The sequence below is a fragment of the Cynocephalus volans genome, chromosome 16 (assembly GCF_027409185.1).
Source record: "Cynocephalus volans isolate mCynVol1 chromosome 16, mCynVol1.pri, whole genome shotgun sequence".
NCBI classification, from domain to species: Eukaryota; Metazoa; Chordata; class Mammalia; order Dermoptera; family Cynocephalidae; genus Cynocephalus; species Cynocephalus volans.
Genome location: NC_084475.1, coordinates 10,203,566 through 10,230,953, shown reverse-complemented (window position 1 = coordinate 10,230,953; position 27,388 = coordinate 10,203,566). Strand labels below are relative to the sequence as shown.

The following is a 27,388-nucleotide window of genomic DNA, read 5'->3' as shown; positions in this document are numbered from 1 at the left end:
CTTTCTGCCATGAGTAGAAGCAGCCTGAGGTCCATGCCAGATGCAGCTGTCTCAGAATCATAAGCCAGCTAAACCTCTTTTCCTTATTTATATATTACCCAGTCTCAGCTATTTCTATTATAGCAACACAAAATGGACTAAACCAAACCCCAAACAATATTTTTTTTAAATGAAACTATCAAATCCCTATAAACCAGTGGGAAAAGTCTTAGATATTTGATACAGTCCCACCGATCTCAGAGATTCTGGTAGGTTTTTGCTTCTTTATTTTTATTTGTGTTAGAAATTGGACAACATCTATTTACCTGTCCTCAGGGTCACAGATACCTTCTTCTCCTGTGTTCCTAATTTTTTGAAGCCCAACAAATAAACTCTTCATTTCTGATACTGTATTTTTTCATTCTAACATTTCCATTTGTTCTTTTTCATAGTTTCAGTTTCTCTACTGTAATCCCTCATCTGTTCACTAATATTGTCCATATTTTTTAGTAGATCTCATAACATATTTATCATGTTTTTTTTTTAACCTGTCTATGTTAATTCCAACATGTGGACCATGTGAATGACAGCCTATGTCAGTGATTGTTTTTTTCTCTTCTTTATGGGTTAAATTTCCCTACTTCTTCACATCTTGTAATTTTTTTTTATCTCGACCATTAGTGTAAAAAAAATAAATAAATACTGAAGTAAGCAATGCCCCAAAATGGCATGACTCTTACTCCGTCAGTCTGCTGATGTGGGTGGCTGAATTGATCTAATTTGTATTTGGCAAGTACCTGGGCTTATGCACAACTTTTATTAGATTCAGTTCACCCCCAGCTTCAAATGTTTTGAAGGTAGAATCAGGTTTTTTTCCTTCAGAATGATTTTGAATTATATTACTAGGAAAATGCATACATCTCTCTATGATATACAGCCCCACTACCCAATAACTCAACGACAGGAGAAATCTCATCCTGCCACCACTTTTTGTTTATTTTATTTATTTGTTATTCATCTATATACATCTCTCTGCTCTCTTGCCCAGTGATGGGCTTTTGGTGGACTGATGTATTCCCCAAAGGAAGGCCCCACACACCTTAATGATGTCTTGCACAAGACCCTATGCACCTTCGTGTGTCTCTCTCTCTGTTCTTCCTCCCTGACCCCAGACTTTAGTGCATGTTTCCATGTGCTTAGTGAAGTCCCCATGAGACAGAATTTGTAGATGGCGTAAATGCATTTTGTGACTCGGGCACCCCATGATCCTAGTCAGTCACACCATCCCACATGTGACCATAAGAGTTTGTTTAATTTGGGCTTCTTTCTCCTCATTCATGATCCTGTTGATGCTCTTCTTCTGCCATGCTCCTAAGGATGACAGCAGCCACAGGAATCTTCTCCCCTATGAATGGCTCTTCTTTTTACAAAAGTTAGTCTTTTTGGCTTTCTTCATGCCTTCATCTATTTGATGCATTAAAAATAGCCATTATTTTGTGTCCTCCTAACAGGATGACAGCCTCTTACAACTAACTAGAAACAGGAGATTCCTGAATTATTCTTTTAACAGACTTTTAATATACCTTTGATTACTATCTTGTTTAAGATTTTACGTCTTTATTCATAGTGTGTTTTTCTGTCTGTGGTCCTGTGCACTTAAGGGTGTGTACTCTTTGAGGGTTGATATTAGGCTTATTTTAATATCATACAATGGACATCATTCTGGTTATCTAGGGATTATAGAGACTATACAAAAGAGTGCAGCCTCAAACACTGTGGAAAGATTTAAAATCTCTCCAGTAACCACCCCCTGTTTGAAGCTTATCGTTTGCTGTTCACCTCCAGTTTGTTCAAGAAATTAATCTTTCATCTGTTTTTCTAATTCAAGGCAGCATCCTGTAATGCCACATAATGCCTGTAGTAAAGCAAAGATTCCAATTGTGATATTCTTAGTAAAACAAACTCCTACAGTAAACTCAACAAAGTGCATCTGAAGTGGGATTTTTATGAATTTCTTATTTTGCATTTTGCAGATATTGCCATTTTGGGAGAAGTACAAGTGGAAAGAGCTGGGGACACAGAAAGACTTGTTGAGATGGAACAAGTTCTTTCTTCACTTAACGAGATGAGAAGTACAATAGGTGGCATGGCTCTATGGAGACAGCAAATCTGTGCAATTGCGAGGGTTCGCTTATTAAAGTTAAAGCATGAAAGAAAAGCTCTTTTATCATTGTGAGTATCAGTGTGCCATAAATTTTTGCTGTAGTCAATACATTAAAAAACAAATCTAAGATATAAAAACTACTCCCCCCAAAAAAGATAATAAATTATGTCTACAAAAGTGGATATAATATAATACCTAATTTAGTCAATGATTCTAGTAGTTAACTGCTAGGAGACTAGCAGGTGGAATTTATAATATTTCAGAGACATTATAGAGAAAAAGTTATAGTAGTATAAGTTTTTCTGTGACATTTTCTCTCATTTAAATTCTCCTGTATGGTAGGCGACAGATACATTGGGATGTGGCTCTGTTCCCCAGTACCTATATGACAGTGTCCTATTTTTGATACGGTATATTTAACCTACTGACACGTCCTTGGGTGTTACAACTTCCCTCCAGCTCTCTTAAGTGAAAGCAGCTCACTCTTCAGACCTACTGTGTTTATAATAGGTATCATCTCTGGTCCCCAAAATTACATCTCCTTCCTGTTAGTACCTTGGTGCCCATGGCTCCTTGGCTGTCAATCAATGCCTTGTCTCTGTATACTGTGGTTGTGCAATAAGAGACAGGAGGCCTGGTACATAACCGAATCTCAATAAATGCTTGCTAAACAAATCAGCAAGGAGAATTCATTGAGAATTTTTGACAAAGATATTAGCATGATTTAAGAAAAATCTTTAATATTAATTTGGCAACACTGTACAACAGTCTGGAGAGAGTAAAGAATGGAGGTATGACAGCTATTTGGCAAGATTTCAGACAGAATGTGATTAGAAATTAGGAATGGAGAAAGTTTTGAGGTAAGAAATATAATGATGGTACAATAAGATTTTTCAGTGTATTTGAAATGGGTAATACAAGAGAATAAAGAGTAAAAAGTAATTTAAAATGAGAGCCTGGAGACTAAAGAAATCACATGGTCACTGACAAAAATAGGAACTGTGGGAAGAGGAGTGGACATGAAAAAAATAGAGAGTAAAGTGTTCATGAATTAACCAGCAGAGAGGAAGAGCATCACTGGAAGCACAGACAACAGGCTGAATCTGGACAAGCAGCAAAAGGAAACATATCTCACAAAATTGTATGAAATATCCAAGGGCCAGAAAGCAACACGAGAAGTGAACGAAGACTAAATCTATGGTTTACCACCTCCGATTTAGAAGTAGAAAAAGAACAAAATACTCAAGAAATTAGACAGAGAGCTATGTGTTTAATTTTCATAATTTCTTCATCTCATCACATTATAATCTGCTCAGTTTAAAAGATTAGGAGATGACAATGCATTTCCATTGACAATTTTCTTCTGTATAGGCTATTGATTATGGTAATTGGATTGACCCCTCTTCTTTTGGAGTTTACCATGGTGAAAATACATCAAAACAGTTACACTTGGGAACTTTCTCCTCATTTGTACTTCCTTGCTCCTGGGCAACAACCACGTGACCCTCTCACTCAGTTATTGATCATCAATAAAACAGGTAATCAGGTGGTGACTACTCGATTTCCAAATACATTTACTGTTCAGAGAATTACTTAGAAAACAAACATGAGAGAGGAAAAAGGGTTTTTGACTTCAATATGTGTTGAAAGCAATTTATGAGGCGTGGGGATAATAAATACAAGTCCAAAAAGAAACAGGAATTAGGAAAGTATTTGCCAAAGGAGAAATAAATTATCTGGTGGCCATTCGTAAAGTGAAGGAGTGTACAAAAAAACATGTTTAACTACTTTATTGAGATATAACTGAGATAAATTGTCATACACTTTATCCCTAGGGTTGCCAGGTCAGGAGAGGGGTATTGGAGAGATGTTGGCTGGGGGTTGGCTGGGGGACACAGGGAATAATTGCAATTTGAGGTGGCGGCCATGCTGATAGCATTGATTTGCTCACCACAACTTGGGCACAGGTGCTAACAATCAGCTCTCGCCCCATGAAAACGTATAATCAATAAAAAATAATTTTAAAAAATAAAATAAAATGTACAATTTGATGGTTTTTAGTGCATTCACAGAATTGTGTAACCATCACTACAAACCATTTTAGAATATTTTTGTCATCCTCAAAAGAAACCCCATACCCATTAGCAGTCACAGTCATTCACTCCTCTCAGTCCTAAGCAACCACAAATTTACTTTGTATTTCTATTGATTTGCCTACTCTGGACATTTAAGATCAGTGAAATCATACAATACACAGTCTTTGGTGATTGGGTCTTTCACTTAGCATGTTTTCAAAGTTCATTCATGTTCCAGCATGTATCTATGTACCAATACTTTATTTTTCAATTGTTGAACAATATTCCTTTGTATGGATATACCCACATTTTGTTTATCATTCATCAGCAAGTAGCCTTTTTGCTTTTTTCCCAATAACTGGCTATTATAAAAATGCTGCTATAAATGTTCATATACAACTTTTTGTGTGGACGTATGTTTTTATTTTGGGTGGGTATGATCCTAGAAGTAGAATTGTTGTGTCATATGGTGACTATGTTTAACTTTCTAAGAACCAGCCAAACTGCTTTTCAAGGTGTCTGTACCACTTTATATGCACACCAGCAATTTCTGAGAGTTCCAATTTCTAAAATTTTTGCCAGCACTTGTTATTTTCGGACTTTATTATTATACCCATCATAGTGCATGTCAAGTGGTATTTTGTGGTTTGGGTTTTCATTTTGGTAATGGCTAATAATGTTGAGAATCTTTTCATGTGGTTACTGACCAATTATACGTCTTTGAAGAAATGTCTATTTTTTGGCCCATTTTTTAAATGGATTATTTGTCTTTCTTATTGAGTTCTAACTGTCATAAATACATACATACACACACACACATATATATTTTTTTTGTTTTTGTTTTTTGGCAGCTGACTGGCATGGAGATTAGAACCCTTGACCTTGGTGTTATAATATCACACTCTAACCAACTGAGCTAATCAGCCAGCCTTTTATATATTCCTGATACAAGTCTCTCATCAAATACAGTAGGTTCTCATTATTTGCAGATTATGGATTTACAAATTTGTCTGCTCACTACAATTTATTTGTAACCCCCAAATCAATACTCATAGCATTTTCATGATATTCACAAACATGCTCAGAGAAGTGAAAATTCTGTCTCCTGATGCATATATTTCCAGCAGAGATTGAACAGAGCAACACTCTGCCTTCTTATTTCAGCTCTCATATTTAAACAGATGTCCTTTTTGCAGTCTGTATAGTGCCATTTTTTAATATTTTGTGTTTTTATTGATGATTGCACTGTTTCAAATGGCTCCAAGCACAGTGCTGAAGTGCTGTCTAGAGTGCCTGAATGCAAGAAGGCTGTGACATGCATTTTCCCAGTTTGTTGACTGTTTTCATCATGAGGGAATGTTGGATTTCATCAATGTTTTTCTGTTTATTGAGATGATCATGTGGTTTTCATCTTTCATTTTGTTGATGTGATGTACTATATTAATTTATTTTCAAATGTTAAACCAACCTTGCATTCCTGGGATAAATTCCACTTGGTTGTGGTATATAATCTTTTAGTTATGCTGCTGGATTTCGTTTGCTAGTATTTTATTGAGGACTTTTTGCATCTCTATTCATAAAAGATATTAGTCTGTAGTTTTGTTTTCTTGTGATGTCTTTGGATTTGGTAATACTAGCCTCATAGAATTAGATGGCAAATGTTCTCTCTGCTTTTATTTTTTGGAAGATTTTGTGAAGGATTGGCATTAATTTTTCATTAAATGTTAGGTAGAATTTACTAGTAAAGCCATCTGGGTGAGGGGTTTTCTCCGTGGGAAGTTTTGTAATTAGTAATTCAATCTCTTGATTGTTACAGATCTTGTTACATTTTATATTTCTTCTTGCATCAGTTCAGTAGTTTGTGTCTTTCTAGGAATTTTTCCATTACATCTGTGTCATCTAATTAATTGTCATACAGTTGTTCACAGTATTCCATCAGCATCCTTTTTTATTTATAGAGTTGGCATTTATAACTCTCCCACCTTATATTCCTGATTTTAGTCATTTGAGTCTTGTTTTTATTTTTTCTTGGTCATTCTAGCTAAGGATTCATCACTTTTGTTGATCTCTTCAATGAACCAACTTCTAGTTTCATTGATTATTTCTCTGTTGTCTATGTCACTAATTTCTTTCTTTCTTATTTATTTATTTATTATGAATATGCATGAGATACAATGCTGATGTCACTAATTTCTTATCTAACATTTGGGTTTATTTACTTATTTATTTCTGTTTGCCTTGAGTTTAGTTTGCTGTTCTTTTTTCAGTGTCTTAACATAGAAGGTTTGGTTATTGATTTGAGTGTTTACAGCTATAAATTTCCTTCTAAACACTGCTTTAGCTGAATTCCATTAGTTTAGGTATGTTGTGTTTTTATTTTCACTAACCTCAAAATATTTTCTAGTTTCTCTTGTGATTTCTTTTTAAAGCATTGATTATTTAGGAATATATGGTTCAATTTTCACATATTTGTGAATTTTCTAATTTTCTTTCTTTTGTGGAATTCTAATTTTATTCCGTTGTGGTCAGAGATAGTAGTTTATATGATGTCAGTCTTTTTAGGTTTATTGAGGCTGGTTTAATATCCTTGCATATGACCCATCTTAGAAAATACGTCCTATGAACTTGAGAAGAATGTATATTCTCTTATTGGGTGGAAATGTCGATATTTCTGTCTTCAATTCTGTTAATTTTTATTTCATGTATTTTGGGTTCCTGTTGAGCATATACACTAATATAAATGTTATAACTTCCTGTTGTATTGATCCTTTTATCATTATAAAATGTCTTTCATTATTTCTAGTGACATCTTTTGTTTTAGTTTCTTTTGTCTGATATTAGTGAAACCACTCCAGTTTTCCTATGGTTGTGTTTGTGTGATATATCTTTTTCACTCTTTACATTGCATCTATTTGTATTAAATAAATTTAACATGTTTCTCCTGTGAACAGCATATAGGTGGATAGTGTTTTTTTTTTTTTTAATTTTATTTTGTCGATATACATTGTAGCTGATTAATGCTCCCCATCACCAAAACCTCCCTCCCTTCTCCCTCCCCCCTCCCCCCAAACAATGTCCTTTCTGTTTGCTTGTTGTATCAACTTCAAATAATTGTGGTTGTTATATCTTCTTCCCCCCCCCCCCGGTTTGTGTGTGTATGTGTGTGTGTGAATTTATATATTAATTTTTAGCTCCCACCAATAACTGAGAACATGTGGTATTTCTCTTTCTGTGCCTGACTTGTTTCACTTAATATAATTCTCTCGAGGTCCATCCATGTTGTTGCAAATGGCAGTATTTCATTCGTTTTTATAGCTGAGTAGTATTCCATTGTGTAGATGTACCACATTTTCCGTATCCACTCATCTGATGATGGGCATTTGGGCTGGTTCCAACTCTTGGCTATTGTAAAGAGTGCTGCGATGAACATTGGGGAACAGGTATACCTTCGACTTGATGATTTCCATTCCTCTGGGTATATTCCCAACAGTGGGATGGCTGGGTCGTATGGTAGATCTATTTGCAATTGTTTAAGGAACCTCCATACCATTTTCCATAGAGGCTGCACCATTTTGCAGTCCCACCAACAATGTATGAGAGTTCCTTTTTCTCCGCAGCCTCGCCAGCATTTATCGTTCATAGTCTTTTGGATTTTAGCCATCCTAACTGGGGTTAGATGGTATCTCAATGTGGTTTTGATTTGCATTTCCCGGATGCTGAGTGATGTTGAGCATTTTTTCATATGTCTGTTGGCCATTTGGATATCTTCCTTAGAGAAATGCCTACTTAGCTCTTTTGCCCATTTTTTAATTGGGTTGCTTGTTTTCTTCTTGTAAAGTTGTTTGAGTTCCTTATATATTCTGGATATTAATCCTTTTTCAGATGTATATTTTGCAAATATTTTCTCCCACTCTGTTGGTTGTCTTTTAACTCTTTTAATTGTTTCTTTTGCTGTGCAGAAGCTTTTTAGTTTGATATAATCCCATTTGTTTATTTTTCCTTTGGTTGCCCGTGCTTTTGGGGTCGTATTCATGAAGTCTGTGCCCAGTCCTATTTCCTGAAGTGTTTCCCCTATGTTTTCTTTAAGAAGTTTTATTGTCTCAGGGTGTATATTTAAATCCTTAATCCATTTTGAGTTGATTTTAGTATACGGTGAGAGGTATGGATCTAGTTTCATTCTCCTGCATATCGATATCCAGTTATCCCAGCACCACTTGCTGAAGAGGCAGTCCCTTCGCCACTGAATAGGCTTGGTGCCTTTGTCAAAGATCAGATGGCAGTAAGTGTGAGGGTTGATTTCTGGATTCTCTATTCTATTCCATTGGTCAGTGTGTCTGTTTTTATGCCAGTACCATACTGTTTTGGTTATTATAGCTTTGTAGTATAGCTTAAAGTCAGGTAGTGTTATGCCTCCAGCTTTATTTTTTTTGCTGAGCATTGCTTTGGCTATTCGTGGTCTTTTATTGTTCCATATAAATGTCTGAATAGTTTTTTCCATTTCTGAGAAAAATGTCTTTGGAATTTTGATGGGGATTGCATTGAATTTGTATATCACTTTGGGTAGTATGGACATTTTCACTATGTTGATTCTTCCAATCCAAGAGCATGGAATATCTTTCCATCTTCTTGTATCCTCTCTAATTTCTCTCAGAAGTGGTTTGTAGTTCTCATTATAGAGATTTTTCACCTCCTTGGTTAACTCAATTCCTAAGTATTTTATTTTTTTGGTGGCTATTGTAAATGGGCAGGCTTTCTTGATTTCTCCTTCTGCATGTTCACTATTGGAGAAAAGAAATGCTACTGACTTTTGTGTGTTGATTTTGTATCCTGCTACTGTGCTGAAATCATTTATCAATTCCAACAGTTTTTTTGTAGAGGTTTTAGGCTGTTCGATATATAGGATCATGTCATCTGCAAACAGGGACAGTTTGACTTCATCTTTTCCAATCTGGATGCCCTTTATTTCCTTCTCTTCTCTGATTGCTCTGGCTAGTACTTCCAACACTATGTTGAATAGGAGTGGTGAGAGTGGGCATCCTTGTCTAGTGCCTGTTCTTAAAGGAAAAGCTTTCAGCTTTTCCCCATTCAGGATGATATTGGCAGTGGGTTTGGCATATATGGCTTTAATTATGTTGAGATACTTTCCCTCTATACCTAACTTATAGAGGGTCTTTGTCATGAATGAGTGCTGAACTTTATCAAATGCTTTTTCAGCATCTATAGAGATGATCATATGGTCCTTGTGTTTGAGTTTATTAATATGGTGTATCACATTTATTGATTTGCGTATGTTGAACCAACCTTGCATCCCTGGGATGAATCCCACTTGATCGTGATGAATAATTTTTCATATGTGTTGCTCTATTCTGTTTGCTAGTATTTTAGTGAGGATTTTTGCATCTATATTCATCAAGGATATCGGCCTGTAGTTTTCTTTTTTGGTTATATCTTTACCTGGTTTTGGTATCAGGATGATGTTTGCTTCATAGAATGAGTTTGGGAGATTTGCGTCCGTTTCAATCTTTTGGAATAGTTTGTAAAGAATCGGTGTCAATTCCTCTTTGAATGTTTGGTAAAATTCTGCTGTGAATCCATCTGGTCCTGGGCTTTTCTTTGTTGGGAGCCTTCTGATAACAGCTTCAATCTCCTTTATTGTTATTGGTCTGTTCAAATTTTCTACGTCTTCACGGTTCAGTTTTGGGAGCTTGTGTGTGTCCAGAAATTTATCCATTTCCTCCAGATTTTCAAATTTGTTGGCATACAGTTGTTTATAGTAGTCTCGAATGATTCCTTGTATTTCAGATGAATCAGTTGTAATATCGCCTTTTTCATTTCTAATTTTTGTTATTTGAGTCTTCTCTCTTCTTTTTTTTGTTAGCCATGCTAATGGTTTGTCAATTTTATTTATCTTTTCAAAAAACCAACTTTTTGATTCGTTGATCTTTTGAATTGTTTTTTGGTTTTCAATTTCATTCAGTTCTGCTCTGATCTTAATGATTTCTTTCCGTCTGCTAACTTTAGGATTGGATTGTTCTTGTTTTTCTAGTTCTTTAAGGTGAAGTGTTAGGTTGTTCACTTGCCATCTTTCCATTCTTCTGAAGTGAGCATTTAATGCAATAAATTTTCCCCTCAATACTGCTTTTGCAGTATCCCACAGGTTTTGGTATGATGTATCATTGTTTTCATTAGTTTCAATAAACTTTTTGATTTCCTGCTTGATTTCTTCTTGGACCCATATGTCATTAAGTAGAATGCTGTTTAATTTCCATGTGTTTGTATAGTTTCCAGAGTTTTGTTTGTTATTAATTTCTAGTTTTAATCCATTGTGGTCTGAGAAGATACATGGGATAATTCCAATTTTTTTGAATTTATTGAGACTTGATTTGTGACCTAATATGTGATCTATCTTGGAGAATGATCCATGTGCTGATGAGAAGAATGAATATTCTGAGGTTGTTGGGTGGAATGTTCTGTAGATATCTGCCAATTCCAATTGGTCTAGAGTCTTGTTTAGATCTTGTGTTTCTCTACTGATTCTTTGCCTAGATGATCTGTCTAATATTGACAGTGGAGTGTTCAGGTCCCCTGCTATTATGGTATTAGTGTCTATTTCCTTCTTTAGGTCTAATAGAGTTTGTTTTATAAATCTAGCTGCTCCAACATTGGGTGCGTACATATTTATGATTGTTATGTCTTCTTGATGGGTCAGTCCTTTTATCATTAAGTAGTGTCCCTCATTGTCTCTTTTTATGGTTTTTAGTTTAAAGTCTATTTTGTCAGATATAAGAATAGCCACTCCAGCTCGTTTTTCTTTTCTGTTTGCATGGTAAATCTTTTTCCATCCTTTCACTCTTAGTCTGTGTGAATCTTTATGGGTGAGGTGGGTCTCTTGTAGGCAGCATATAGTTGGGTCCTGCTTTTTGATCCAGTCAGCCAGTCTGTGTCTTTTAATTGGGGAATTTAAGCCTTTAACATTAAGAGTTGTTATTGAAAGGTGTTGATTTATTCTTAGCATTTTATTGGTTGTTTGGTTGTCTTAGGTGTCTTTTGTTCCTTGCTTTCTGATTTACTGTTTGGTTTCTTTGTTTGTTGGTTCCTTAGGTTGTAGATAGTGTTTTTGTTAGCTTGTTTTCTCTTCATGAATGCCATTTTTATTGTACTAGCGGGTTTAGATTTTTCTTAGGTTTTTATGGCAGTGGTAGTTATTTTTCAGGAACCAAACCCAGTACTCCCTTGAGGATTTCTTGTAAGGGTGGTCTTGTGGTAGTGAACTCCCGCAGTTTTCGTTTGTCTGAGAAATATACTATTTGCCCCTCATTTCGGAAGGATAGCCTTGCAGGGTAGAGTATTCTTGGCTGGCAATCTTTGTCTTTTAGTATTTTGAAAATATCATCCCATTCCTTTCTAGCTTTTAGGGTTTGTGATGAAAAGTCTGATGTTAACCTGATTGGGGCTCCCTTATAGGTGATTTGACGCTTCTCTCTTGCAGCTTTTAAGATTCTCTCTTTGTCTCTGAGTTTTGCCAATTTGACTATGACATGTCTTGGAGAAGGCCTTTTTGGGTTGAATACGTTTGGAGATCGTTGAGCTTCCTGGATCTGAAGATCTGTGATTTTTCCTATACCTGGGAAGTTTTCTGCCACTATTTTGTTGAATATGTTTTCAATGGAATCTCCATTTTCCTCCCCTTCTGGAATACCCATGACTCGGATATTTGAGCGCTTGAGGTTGTCTGATATCTCTCTCAGATTTTCTTCCATGTCCTTGATTCTTTTTTCTTTCTTTTTGTCTGCTTGTGTTATTTCAAACAGCCCATCTTCAAGTTCAGAGGTTCTCTCTTCAACTTCGACAAGCCTGCTGGTTAAACTCTCCGTTGTGTTTTTTATTTCGCTGAATAACTTCTTCAGTTCAGCAAGTTCTGCTACATTTTTTTTCAGGACATTGATTTCCTTGTATATTTCCTCTTTCAGATCCTGTATACTTTTCCTCATTTCATCATGATGTCTACCTGAGTTTTCTTGTATCTCATTCAGTTTCCTTAGAATTATCACTCGAAATTCCTTGTCAGTTATTTCAAGGGCTTCTTGTTCTATAGGATCTAGAGTATGAGATTTATTAACTTTTGGTGGTGTACTTTCTTGATTTTTTGTATTTCTGGTGTCTTTTTTTTGGTGTTTATTCATTGTGGCAGGGGGTTTCACAGTCCACCGGTTTAAGACTAATGACTAACTAGGATGTTGCTGTGGTTGCCAATTTGGTATGGCTCCCGCCGTGACTGCTCAGTTGGCCTCTAGTGTCTTGTGTGTGTGGTTGCCTCGGGTCTTGGGCTTTTCTGGGGATCCACCTTTCTGGTCAGCTTGTACTCTGCTGGGCTGGTGGATCACGTACCACAGGGTGTGTGATCTCTGTTGAGCTTTCACTTTCTGTACAGGACTTCTCCCCGTTCCGTGTGCTCTGGCCCAGGCTGTTAGATCGTGCAGTGGCAACCCCACCGGGTGTATGGTTTCTGTCGAGTCTCCGCCTCCCTGGCCGCACGTCTCCCCCCTCTGTGCACACTGTGCTGGGTTGGGGCGTGTCTTCTGCACCCCTCGTCTATCAGCTGGGCCTTCAAGACCCTGCTCAGCACCGCCTCGCCCAGGAAGTCTACCAGGTTTCTGCTAGGCACAGATGACCGGTCTCTCTGGGTGCCTTTGTAGCACTGTGTAGATCTTTCTCGGGTCTTGTTCACCTTTGTATCCCCCCGGTATAAACCGAGTCTAGTGCCCGCCTGCAGCCTGCTCTCCGGCAGGTTCAAGCGGACCTGGGAACTCTCCTACCACACTATTCCCAACCAGAAATTCGTTAGGCTTTTTTCCAAACTGGTGGTCGCAGAGATGGTATCTGCCTCCCAGTAACAGGAAGTTTACCGGGGCCAGATTCCAGGGTGTGGTGGAGTGACAGTCGGCCCGCCCGTACTTCCTAGCCCTCCCAAAACTGGTCGGGACGCCCCACACCCCCAGCCCCGCCAGAGAACCGCAGAGGGAGTGGGAGAGGAGGCCGGCCCGCAGAGTCTGGAAAGCCCCGCGCCAGGCCAAGCAAATGGGCTCAGTGATGGCCGAGCAGGGCGGAGCTGCCCGCACCTGGGAAAATGGAGGCAGCACCGGGGCAGTGAGTGGCCTGGTGGTGCAGGCGGGGAGCCGCGTGGGCATCCACCCCCCGAACAGAGCTGTGCCAGGGATCACTCACAGTGCTGTGCCAGGTCCGGCGCTCGCTCTGTCTCTGGTTTGTTGCCTTCCGTGTTCTCGGTGCTGCCGCCTCGGGCTGTTCAGTCGCGGCGCCACTCGGGCGCTCCCAGGAGTCTTCTTTAATGCCGGCCTGAAACCTCGAATCCTGGATAGGGCAGCTGGCCGCCTTCAGTGCGGCCCCAGCCTCCGGGATCCTGGCTGCATCCACAGCAGCCCTGGCGCTGTGTTCCCTGTTTCAAGACTCGCTTTTGCAGCTAAGAATCAGTTCTTTTCCTGCTCCACACTTCAAAGCTGTTGCCTGTAAATGAGGCAGCCTCTCCTGCCGGGGGCAAAGTGGCGTTGAGCCCCCACGACCGGCCAGCAGCAGCAGTCCTCCCTTAAGACATGGCCAGAGGAAGGTCCACAAGTTTCCCGGCTGCCTGAGGCCCAGTGGCCACCTTTTCCACCTCAGCTACTCCGCGCCAGCCGCCGCAGCTGCCGCCATCTTGAAACTCCGGTGAATAGTGTTTTTTAATCCAGTCTAACAATCTATGCCTTTTGAATGTATTGTTTATTATATTCACATTTAACATTATTACTGATTATGTAGGATTTATATTTGCCATTTTACTATTTCTTTTCTATATGTCTCATACATTTTTTGTTTCTCTATTCCTTATTTGCTGTTTCTTTTTCATTAAGTATTTTCTCCTTTAACATTTTAATTCTTTTAATAATTTTTTCATTGTATTTTTTGAATTCCATGCTTAGTGGTTATTCTTGGGCTTAGAATATGAATCTTAACTTATGTAAGTCTACTTAAGGTTTGTACAAAACTAATTTCAGTGACCTATAGACTCTCTTATATAGTTCTATTTACTATTGCGCTTTTTGGTGTTATTACTATTATACATTTTACATCTACATGTTATAAAACCAATAGTACATTGTCATAATCATTACTATGTATGATTTCATATCTCTTAAAGAAGCTGAGAGAAAAAAGGACAGTGAGTATGTATTTATAGACTTTGTTATATTAATCCTATTATTTAACATTTCTGGTTCTTTTCATTTGTTCTTATAAATTTAAGTCACCATCTTATGTTATTTTCTTACTCCAATACAGCTATGATTTGTCCTGACTCCTTTGTGCTATTATTGTAAAATATATTATGTATCTATATGTTTTGGACTCAATAATATAATTATGTATATTGCTTTATGCAATTGCTTTTTAAATGAGTTAATTGTAGAAAGAAGAAATATGCATTTATACTATTGTAAGTACACAATCATGTTTATTGACATTCTTTGGCCTTTCCCTTTGGATTCAGATTGCCATATGGGGTCACTTGCTTTCAGTTTTAAGGATTTCTTGTAAGGCATCTCTGCTAGTAACTAATTCTCTGTTTTTGTTTATCTGGCAAAGTCCTATTTTATCTTCATCTTTGAAAGATATTTTTGCTGGATATAAGATCCTTGGCTGAAATTTTTTTTCAGTGCTTTGTATATGTCATCCCACTACATTCTGGCCTCCATTGTTTCTAATGAGAAATCAGCTGATGTATAATTGGTGTCTCCTTATTCATCATTAGCTGTTTTTCTCTTGCTGCTTTCAAGAGTTTCTCTTTGCCTTTGGTTTCACCATTTTTACTTTGATGTGTCTTTTGTGGGTCTCTTTGTATATATTTTACTTAAGGTTGGTTGAACTTCTTAGATGTACAAATTAAAGTACTTTATCAAATTTGGGAAGTTTTTGGTGATGATTTGTTGAGATATTTTTACTCTTCCTTTCTCTTTCTCCTGTCCTTCTGGTACTCCCAGTACATGTGAAATAGTGTGAGTAATAACGTCCTACATTTCTCTGAGGTTACATTTATTTTTCTTGAATTTTTTTTCTGTTCTTTAGATTGCATAATATCTTTGACCTATATTCAAGCTTGCTAATCCTTTCTTCATCCATCCAAATCTACTGATGGGCTTCTCTAGTGAATTTTTCATTTCAGTTATTGTACTTTTCAACTCCAGAATTTCTATTTGATTCTGGTTCTTTTTTTCTATTTCTAACTAATTTCTATATCTTTATTGCTATTATCTATTTGATGTGACATTGTCATCATATCTTTCTTTACTTCTTTAAGCATGGTTTCCTTTAGTTCTTTGGGCATATTTGTAAGAGCTGCTTTGAAGTCTTTGTTTTTGTTTCATATCTGAGATTTTCAAAGGCATTTTCTGTTGCCTACTTTTTTCCCTGTATAAGGGTGACACTTTCTAATTTTTTAGCATGCCTCTTAGTTTTTGGTTGAAAACTGGACATTTGAAATAATACTTTGTAGCAACTCTGGATATTGACCCCCAACTTTTCTGGGGCTTGTCATTATTGCTTGCTTATTTATTTGTTTAGTGAGTTGACTGGATTATTTTAGTGAATTCTATTTCCCCTGCCTTGCACAAATCTGATGCTACTCCAGAGAGGACATAGCCTTGGGGATAGTCACTGTTACCCTGAGGTGGCAATGATTTAGCTGTATTTCTCTCCTTCCCTGATTTCTCTGTTAAACTGTCTGGCTCCATAGGTATCACATTCAGTTGTTAGTCTCCATTAATTGCAGGCTAATTGTTTTGTGTTTTCAAAAATGCCCTTGGGCATAAATTACTCTACAGTTTGATCCAATTAAATACAGTTGTATTTGTAGGAATAGTCTTTGAAGCCTGTTACTGAGCTCTGTTCTGACCCCAGAAAGACTCTTCTCCACCATTTGTTTTGTAGCTGGTGTATGGTTCAATCTGGTGGGCTCCAATCACCTGTCAATTGCTTACCAACAAAATCTCCATGGTTTTTAGGCTTGAATTTCCCCAAACCCTGTTCCAAATAAAGTTTATCCCTTTGGGTAGAGTTTCAGCAAGTCTCTATTATTAAGGCCTGCTTCTTGCCCTGGGAAAAACCTCTGCACCATTGCTCCAGAGCTGGAAGTACACATAGTGGCATGATTCTCTTGGAGTAGCACCCCACTTTGTGAGCAGGTGGTGCACAGGCACAGTAACCTGCGGTCTTCTTAGCTTCATTCTCCTGTCATGGAAACTCTGCAATGTAAGTGCGATGGGACAAGGGTGATTGCATTTTGGGCCCTGTGTGTAGGATGGATCATCCATCTTATGAATAGGGGATGAGTGGAAGAAGAGAACAGCCACTCTTCCCTGGCATTGAGCTTCTATAACATGGAGCTGAGGAATGAGAAAAGTTAGAGAACTGCCCCTCCCCCCCCAATACTATAGCCCTCAACTGGGCTTGGGGGGAAGAATCTCTGAGTTCTTGGCTATGCTCATTCAGAGCGGAGTTTCTGTCATGCTGATCTGAAAGGGGCGTGGGGGGTGAGGGTATTAATTTGTGGCTCAGGTGCCACAACATATCAATGTTCTTACTATGATTTAATAGATTTTCTTAAATAAATGTTTCTTCATTTTCTGTATGCCCTAGGAAAAAAATTTAACTTTTTGTGTTTTTTTTTTTTTTTTTACAAGCTGTAGTTGTTTATCTGGGGAGAGGGTCTGCCGTGCTCCTCACACTGCCATTCTACAAATTGTCTTCCTGTATCAAGAAACATTTTGAAAATCAATTAATAATCTAGAGGTAATAGAGTGAGTTTTAGCACATTTATGGTTAATCAGTAGAAGTTATCTGTGTCATTAAAACCTTATTGGTTATGGCCATTCATTGCAAGATTCTAGGAAAACAAATCTATTCCAAAAGCCATATGATGCTAAGGTGACTTTGACATTAGCAGTAATCATAAGCAAATAAACAGATTTTGAAGTAAACTCCATGAGAGATAAATAGATTTTTAATTCAAAGTATCAAGCATGCTATCATATGGAAAAATATCCTGACAGTCCGTATTACAGTAAGTATCACATAATGACATTAATTGTAGATTGACTGCACCGCTTGACATTAATTTTCTTCATTTTTTGATATCTAATATATTTAACCACACCTTAGGCACAAGCATTGATGACTTTATACATTCTGTGGAACACCAGAACATAGCTTTGGAAGTGGATGCATTTGGAACTAAAAATGGCATAGATGACCCATCTTATAATGGAGCCATTATCGTGTCTGGTAATAAAAAGGTATGCTGGTCTCCATTTAATAATTTTCCAAAAAATGTAGAAAGCTCATATAAAATCAATATACTCAGATCTCTAATTTAAAAAATAAAAATGAAAAACAAATACTGTTTGCTTTTATTACTTAGTGAATTATACTCATTAGTGTAATAAATAATTCATATACCAATCATTGTCTACCAACACAAACTGTGTACATTAGCAAAATTCGTACTATAGAATACCCAGTACATAAGTGCATATTTAAGTTTAAAGAATTCTTATTTCTTCTCAAGGATTTTATAATATATATATATATTCTGAAACTTCTATTTTATTCTTAAACAGTAAACACTCCACACCTGGTTCTAGCTTTAAGCAAGACACCTGGTGCCCTGATTTTATTTTATTATATACATGTTTTGTTTTACTTACACAAAATAGTAGTTTGCTTTTACTGTTTTTTTTTTTTTTTGCTTTCACAGTGTGTTTTTGTTGTTTTGATTATTAGACAATTTTTAAAACTTGATTTCTTAAATTAAAATGTTGAATTTTTAAAAAATTGAAGATCTTTAGGAATTTATCATCTTGCTTGTTATATTTCAGAATTACAGTTTTTCTTTAGCATGCAATACCAAGAGACTGAATTGTTTTCCAGTTCTTATGGATATTGTTAGTAATGGACTACTTGGAATGGTTAAACCTTCAGCGCATATCCAAACTGACAGAAGCACATTTTGGGAGGTAAGTATATAATGTTACAGACCCTCTTCCATCAGCTCATCCTTTTAAATGCCAAAATCTTATTCTTATTGAGTAAACCACTGCATACTAAATTAACATTTGGATTCATACTAGTTCTGTGGCTTTGGAAAATCAATACACTTTTAAGAGCTTCATTTTTTTAAACGCAAAATAGAAATAACAGTATTCAAAGAGAATATGAAGCAACAAATGTGAAATTGTTCACCTCTGTGACTAGCATTAAAATAATGAATAAATGGAAGGAAGGAAGGAAGGAAAGAAACTTTATTATTACTTTTAGAAATGCTATGAAAGAAAAAAAAATTAGTACAAATTTCAGTCTAGAATTGCAGACTGCCTACACTAGAATTACCCCAGGTTCTTGTCAAAAGTATTAATTTTTTTGGTCTATCTTAGATTTACCAAACCAGCTTTACCATAGGTGGTGCAAGAAAACCCTCCGACTTCTAAACTGAGATCCAGGTGATTGATATGTATATAGCCCCTTAAGTTTGGGAACCAGAATATCACAGTTTGTAATGATTTCTTTTTTATTATTTCAAAATATATTTCTCCCTATTAGAGAGTTGCTTTGAGCACAAGGATTATGTATTTTTAACATTATAAATACCTTCTAAGTAGGAAAAGGCCTGGAACATGGTAAGCACTAAAGTAATTTAATTGTTAAATATATAAACGAATGTTAGTTTATTTCAATGAATGTTATCTTTCAATTAATTCACTCACCTCTAGAGTTTATGATAATACTAGGGTGCTTCAAAAGGTTCATGGAAAGATTCTTATGATCTTTCAATTCTACTTTTCCATGAACTTTTTTTTTTTTTTTTTTTTTGTCTTTTTCGTGACCGGCGCTCAGCCAGCGAGTGCACCGGCCATTCCCATATAGGATCCGAACCTGTGGCAGGAGCGTCGCCGCGCTCCCAGCTCCGCACTCTCCCGAGTGCGCCACGGGCTCGGCCCTCCATGAACTTTTTGAAGTACCATCATATATATGGCCAATAACCATTTACTTATGTCTATATAAATGACTCACATATCCACCATTATTTTCAAATATTCCAGCAAGATCTTCAGTTACCTTCCCACATTATATCCTATTGTTTGCTCAGGAAATAGAAATTTATTTTATTAAGGGTGTGCAAGAAACTTGATCATTAAAGCAAAAGGTATTAGTTATTCATCGAGTATTAATTAATTTTAGAACATGTGCTGTGGTTCATTTAATTAAACTTCTATGACTGTGAAGACCTTTTCAACATCTTCTGGTTTCTGAGGACAGGATACCTAATAGATCAAATTGCCTTGTGCTTCTATCTTTAAAGTATTGATTAATTTTGGAACATGTGCTGTGGTTCATTTAATTAAGCTTCTATGACTGTGAAGACCTTTTCAACATCTTCTGGTTTCTGAGAACAGGATACCTAGTTGATCAAATTGCCTTGGGCTTCTATCTTTAAAGACATCCTGTGTGTTGTAACTAGAATGAGTCCAATACCAACCAGCTCAGTTGATCTTGTACTTATGTGCCCAACATATTAACTTTAATCAATATCTTCTGCAGCTTATTTAATTCTCTGTTCGAATTTACCTGCTCATTGCTCCAAAAATAAGAGTTTTCTGGAGTTTTAGACCTTGCTTCTGTTCTGCTCAAAGTCAATAGATTTGCCACTGAGTACTGAACCTACCCAGCTCAGGGTGTTCTGGAAGCATTCTGACAATAAGCTTTAACCTCACCATTCTGTGATTAGCAAGTGTCTTTCTGATGACCAATCTGAATATGACCAGGCTCTGGTTATAACTTTCTTCAGAAATGTGCTTAATCAAACAATAGCTATGCAAATAACATGGGACTGGTTTTCAAGACAGTTCACGAATCTTCTGTTCCTAAAGATTGTTACAAACAGGAGTAACAACAGGTGTAAATAAGGGCTAAGGTTTCCTTGATGTTGTCAGTCTCCCTTCTGGAACTTTATCTCTACTTTTGAATCCTCAACCAATACTTATCTGGTCTCATGATGTACCTAGCAAGATAACTTATAATCACTGGACCCATAAAACATCTGATATGATTTTTGAGTCATGCTGCTACATTTGAAATAATTAAAAATCAGGTAGGAAATTGAATGTGACAACTATGGATTATCACTTATTTAGCATCAGGTTAGATTTTAAAATCACAAGGTAAGAAAATAAAAAAATCTTGCGATTATTATTTTCCAAATGTTATTGATTCATTCATCATCTTTGAATTCTTATCTATAAATTATCCTTCTTTATAAATTTGAGTATAAAGTCAAAAGTCAAGCTTCAAAACTAGAAGGATAATGAAAGAGTTTGGGAATCCCAGAACCTAAGTCAATATTACATGCAATTGGTTTAATATTTTTAAAATGTATTCCAGAAATTAAAGTTCGAATTTGTTCATTCAGCTCACTGTATTCTTTGCATTTTCAGGACACACCAATTAATCCATTTAATTTCCTGGGATATACCATGTTCTGGCTGATGTTGGCATCCAGTTGTTCACCTTATATTGGCATGAGCAGCATTGATGATTGTAAGGTAATAACAAGTAATTAAAACTTCCATTACTTTGTGTAATTAGTATAATTGTATATAATTGTATAATTAGTAGCTGACAGTAATAAAATTACAGGATTTTTCATGAGGACGTTTATACATGTTTAATTGAGCCGCTAATTTTTGTATAAGTTAGAGAAATTTTTTAAAGTTTTTAAATGAACATATAAATACATAGATAAATAGATGATAGAGAAAGATTCTAAAAGGTGTATGGATATGCAAAGAACATAGAATAGGGAAAATAACTTTGAAAAAGAAAAACAAAATTGAAAGACTTATGTTTCTGACTTCAAGGCTCAGTACAAAATTATAGGAATTAAAGACGAGTTGTATTAATTAAGGATAATCATATGGATATATAAAATGGAATAGACATTTCAGAAATACAAGGGTGTTTCAAAAAGTTAATGGAAAGATTCAGATTGTCTTTTAATTCTGTTTTCCCACAAACTTTCATAAACTCCCACACACAAGGGGACTTCAAAAGTTTCGTGGAAAATGGAATTAAAATAAAATTTAAAAATATAAACTTTATTTTTTGACATAAGCCCCATCAAGTTCGAGACACTTTTCTAAGAGATGATACCAGCCATTTAGTCCATTTCCAAAGAACTAAGGGTCCTGAGATTTTCACTACATCCATGACATTTTTTTCACGTTATCGTGCTCAACTGGAATGGTTTTATTCAGAATTGTGTGATTTGAGCCCATTGAGATGACTACGGTGTTGGCTATTGTTTCTGCAGTTAATCGTCAGTCCTCTCCAATCAGGGCATGAACAAGATCAAATTTTTCCTCGCAAGTTGATGTGGACGGTTTGCTGCTGCAGTCTTTCTCTTCAACATCATCTCATCTCCTCTTAAAACGAGTTATCCCGGGCCGAGCCCGTGGCGCACTCGGTAGAGTGCTGCGCTGGGAGCGCGGCGACGCTCCCGCCGCGGGTTCGGATCCTATATAGGACTGACCGGTGGTGCGTTGTCCCCATAAACTTTGCAAATAGCATCCATAATTTCAGCATGCATCCACCCCAGCTTCACCATAAATTGGATGTTTGTTCTTGCTTCAGTTGTAGAATTCATGTTGCTCTGATAGGGGCTCTTTTCAAAGTGATGTTTTATCCTTCTTAGTGCCTCAAGCTAGATTCTGTTCAGAACATGTTGTAACAAGTTAGTACAAGTTTGTTTTGGTAGAAAAAAATTTTGAAATCCATGCATAGTTTTTTCATAACATACATTTTCCATGAACTTTTCGAAGACCCCTTGTATATCAATTGATTTTTAGTGAAATTGCCAAGGAATTCACGTAAGGGTAAATTTAAACTTTTCAGAAAGCTGTACCAGCACAACTTGATATCAGTATGAAAAAAAAGTTCCTAAAACTCACTTCACACTATAGACAAAATTAATTTGAAGTAAATTATAGAGTTTGTGGTAAGCAAATATTTCTTAGATGGGACAGAAATACACCATAAAAGAAAAAAAAAATGACTTGAACGTCATCAAAGGTAAAAACCTTCTGCTCTTTGTAAAACATCAATAAGAAAATTAAAAGGCAAGACACAGGCTAAGAGAAAAATATTTACAATACACACATATCTGACAGAATATTTGTATTTGTATCAGAATATACAAAAAACTCTTAAACTTCAATAATAGAAGGTAATCTAATTTTTTAAATGGACAAAATATTTGAACAGATACTTCACCAAAGTAGATATACCGATAGAAAATACCCCCATGAAAAGATGACTAATATCACGAGTAATGAGGAAAATGACCCCAATGAGATAGGTCTACTCACCAAATAAAATACATGATGTTAAAATGACTGACAATATCAAGAGTTTGTAAGGATGTGGAGAAACTGGAACTCTCATGCAGTGCTAGTGCAAATATACATTGTGCAATCACTTCACAATTTACTTGTTTCTTCTAAAGTTAAAAAAATACAGTTATTGTTATGACACATCTATTCCTCTCCTAAGTATTTACCCAAGTAAGTATTTACCCAAGAGAAAAAAGGGAAAACAGAAAAACTTTTCACATAAAAACTTAAATATAATATTCTAAGCAGCTTTATGCATAATAGCCAACAACTTGAAACAATCCACACATCCATCAAGCTGTGAATTGATACACAAATTCTGGTATGGACTGGAATGGAACACTGCTCAGCAGTATAAAAGAAGGCACAGTTAATAGGTGCATCAACACACATGAGTCTCAAAACCATTAGTCTGAGGAAGTGAAGACAGACACAAAAGAGTAAATACTGAATGATTTTACTTATATGAAATTCTTAGAAAGGTAAAACTTACTCATAGTGACTGAAGGTATGTCTGATTGCTTGCAACCATTAGTAAAGGCTACGGACTGCAAATGAGCGTGGAAACTGAGGGATGATGGAAATGTCCTAGACCTTGATTATGATTGTGGTACAGGAATACATTCATTCATCAAACCTCATACAACCATATACTAAATATGGGTGCTTTTTCTTGCTTGAAAATTCTACCTCAAAAAAAGTTAACTAAAAAGAGATGGCTGAAATAAAAGGAAATGATGCTTTGGAAATGTGAGAGCTTGGAAACATAAAAAGAAAACTCCACTGTTTAAGGGCCAATTTATAAATTTTCATTCCCAGACACTCTTTCATAAATCCAAATGAATTTTTAATGTGTCTGCAAATGGAGATTCTGATTCAGTAATTATGGAGTACAGCCAAATCTTGAGGGGCAATCACAGGTTGTGAATTTTTATGATTAATCAACCCGGGTCAACTTGCATTAGCATTTCTTACAAATTTCAATAGAATATCCTTTAATGCTCCATTTTTGTGACTTCACTATACAAAATCCATGAAACCCTGCATAAGCACCTCTGTTTACTCAGTATCATCTGTATCTGTTTCATTTCCTTCCTCTGCAAGATAATTCTATTGCCCAGGAAAAGAGATTACTATGGGTAATGTTCCCTTTCTAGTGGACAACCAGCAGGAATCTTGAAAAATGCCATTGACTAGTGTGATGTAACTGTCAGTCATTCTGGTGTTAATATAGTCCAAACTTTAAAACTCCTTCTGTAGGAAACATGAACACTTTCTTTTTCTGTTTGAATATTTTCTTGCATGAACCATATTTTCTTGAACCTCGAACTGATATTACTTTGCATCTTTGTTTTCTCCTGATCAGAACAAAGCTCGGTCCCAGCTACGGATTTCGGGGCTCTACCCTTCTGCTTACTGGCTTGGGCAGGCACTGGTGGACGTTCCCCTGTACTTCTTGATTCTCCTTTTCATGTATTTAGTGGACTACCTTTTAAACCTCCAAGATACTATATTTATGTTTATAAATCAGATTATTCAAGTAAGTGACAATATTCATAAAACAAATATCATTGTATGATTTAATTAGAAAATCTGAAATTCTCTAATTCAAATTCAAATTACCTTCATTGATATTTATATGTCACAAATTAAATAACTGTAAAACTGTGCCATGACAGTGTTTTGGATTCTAAATGTTTTCCTAGACTGCATTTGTCTTTGACTTTCCTTAACATTCCTGTTGATTTCAGATCCCCTGTGCTATCGGTTATGCGACATCCCTTATCTTCTTGACATATGTGATTTCATTCATTTTTCATAAGGGGAGAAAAAATAGTGGCATTTGGTCATTTTGCTTCTATGTTGTAAGTATGTTTCTTGTGGACATTTATTTTATATACTGAATATACAATTCTGAGCGAATACTTTAAATTTTGCCTTTAGTAGAATAATAAATTAATATTACAGCCTAAAATATTTTACATTTGCCTTACATATGGATCCTTTTCAAAATCTGCACCTTTTTGTATTCCTATTTCTATCCTATGTTTCTTTAAAAGTAGCCAAATTACTTCTAGCACTATAAAATATTGAGCTAAAAGGAAACCTGCAGACCACCTATATTTTCTTTTTACCACACATACACAAAATAAGCCTGAAGACCCCCACAAACACAAGATTACAAGTTCTGTTACTAGCATTGTAAAAACTAGAAACTACTTCTCTAAAATTCTTACTGAGAATTAATCCCATAAAGCCACACTTCTTTTGTCTAAATTAGGAGGAAAATGTGTGCAATTTATGACTATTCTAATTTCCCGTGATTTCAATAAGCCAAAAAGTAAGCTTTTAATTTCATGAATGTTTGTTGACTTCCACAGTGTGTCACAAATTAAGACGGATAATGAGAGAAAAGATATTCAATAGACCGTTTCAACCCCGGAAGAGTTCTCAATGGATAAACAGATCCGTAAAGATCCACTTATTAAAATGGAGTGATAGGGAAAAGATTATCTATAGAATTATTTTCCATTCTAAAAGACTGGTTTTCATTGACCTGAAAGATGCCTATGAAAACCAGATAGGGGAGAGATTAATCTATGAAAATGAGAGCAGAGATTTCCTTTAAAAAGTGAAAACTGAAAGAGTAAGATTTCAACAGGTAGAAAGTGTGATGGTGTAAATAGAAAATGACAGATGAACAGAAACCTAGAGGGGACAACGGCCAGGCTTCTCCTGGTAACTGGTAATAATCTGGAGTGCCTGTGGATAGAAAACTAGACACAGCAGGCTCCTGGTGCTAGTTATAGCAAAAAACAATGGTTGGGACCATGGCTGGCCTTAAATGATGGGCTCAGGAATTTATTCTGTGGGTTCTGGGAAGTCAGGGAAGTCTACAGTGAAGAGGAGAAACATGATCAGAGATAAACTTTTAGGAAGAATATTTTGACAGCCATAAAATGATGGTTTATAAGATAAAGATATTAGAAGCACAAAACTTTTAGGAAATCATTGCAGTTTTAGAAGAAAAAGTCTGAGGACTTAGGGTGTGCCTGTAACTTTCTCTTTTTCCTGTATTTTGTATTTTAGTATTTCTGCGAAAGCCACTTGAGGCTGTTGCATGCCTGTATTTCTCCATTTGCATAGTTAACAAGTCTCCTTTCATTACTGTAATTTTATACCAGTTAGATATCAATTTCAATTCTTCTCTGTGATTATTGAGTAATCTACTATTCTGAATTTTACCTCCAAAAACAATACACACCAAATTTTTTTCTCTTTTCTATAATCAAAATATTCTGTATATAGGATTCTAGATGTATCCAGTAATATCTTATTCATGATATTCTAGGCCAAGGGAAATTGGCTAAGTCGCTAAGAGAAAATACTAATGAAGATATACTGAAAATATATCTGAAGATATATCTGAAAATACTAATGAAGATATACTGAAAATATAATGAAGATTTCAGTTTGGTTTGCGAGGTTGGAGTTGATTTGATCATCACATATTGTACTCAAATACTGATAGTCAACTCTATACCCCACAAATATGTATAATCAATTACGTTTCAATTAAAACAAGAGTACTCTTCAAGATGAGCAATCTCAATTTCAAACCTGCATTGAAATTCAGAGTGATTAACATTCATATTTGTATTTTCTTCAGATCACCCTATTCTCTCTGGCTGGGTTCATACTGGATGTCTATGAAAGTGGTGCACTGTATTTCATCCCCTTCTTGATACCACCTGGAACATTGATTGGCTGTTTGTTCTTATCTTTTAGTGTAAGTAACACCACTGTCTGCCCCAGTGGGTGGGAACTCGTGACCAATTGAGAAAGTTTTGCCCAGAGCTGAGATGCTACAATCTGTTAAACATGCATGAGTTTTGAAGATTTCTGCTTCATGGATTCCAGTTGCTTTCCTCTCAGATGGGACAAGGTGCTTCAGCTGACCTGTAGTAGAAAATCTGACCCTGGATAATGTATGGGAAGGAAAAGTAACAGCTGGCGAGAAGCAGAGCAGCCTCTATACTCATTGGGGGCCTTTTACATTCCTTGGTATGCTCTGCTTTAGAAGGAGGCAAGTAGAATGCCCCTAGTCTTTAGGGTTTCAAGGTTTAGAGAAACACCTAATACGAATAAAGTCTCTTTTTTTCTGGATGACTAATGCCTATGTTTCTACAAAAGGAAGAAAGATACAGCACATGAATAAAGAGGTATCTGTGGGGCAGGGGAAGAGAGTGGCCACCACAAAGAGGAGCAGTGGGCACAGGCAGGTGTGGGAAAGGTAAATGCTGTCTCTGTCACTGGGGAGGCCAGCACAGATCCCCAGGATTCTCTCACCAGTGACCAATCATTGATAAATCCTGTTCCTTCAAATAAAAGCCCATAGACCTTGGGAGGAAGGAAGGCAGCCCCTTGTTACACACTTTGGAGTGAACATCCACCTGATGCTCATGGTGATATCAAGGGAAATGTTAGCAGGGCTGTTTGGAGCCAATTCACATTTATGCGGCCAAAATTCATGAAACAAAAGACTTCCTATTTAACCATTGTCTTTCCTTTTTCAGCTTTTCATGTTTAATATCTTTAGTGAAGAACCGAAGGGTGTGGAGCCATTTCTGGTATTCCTAATTGTAAGAACAAGTTCATTTTAGAAAATTATAGTGATATTT

The 27,388-nt window shown here is 36.3% G+C and overlaps 1 protein-coding gene across 1 annotated transcript in view; it reads left to right on the top strand.

The window, feature by feature from the left end:
• The window catches only part of ABCA8 (ATP binding cassette subfamily A member 8), an 86,508-nt gene that overhangs the window by 45,726 nt on the left and 13,394 nt on the right, over positions 1-27,388 (top strand). Inside the window, exons 19-27 of the mRNA XM_063080286.1 lie at positions 2,013-2,211; positions 3,515-3,681; positions 17,425-17,558; positions 18,141-18,278; positions 20,754-20,861; positions 24,073-24,246; positions 24,458-24,571; positions 26,377-26,496; positions 27,284-27,349. Of these exons, the coding sequence (XP_062936356.1) occupies positions 2,013-2,211; positions 3,515-3,681; positions 17,425-17,558; positions 18,141-18,278; positions 20,754-20,861; positions 24,073-24,246; positions 24,458-24,571; positions 26,377-26,496; positions 27,284-27,349 (1,220 nt within the window). The remainder of the gene's footprint in view (positions 1-2,012; positions 2,212-3,514; positions 3,682-17,424; positions 17,559-18,140; positions 18,279-20,753; positions 20,862-24,072; positions 24,247-24,457; positions 24,572-26,376; positions 26,497-27,283; positions 27,350-27,388) is intronic.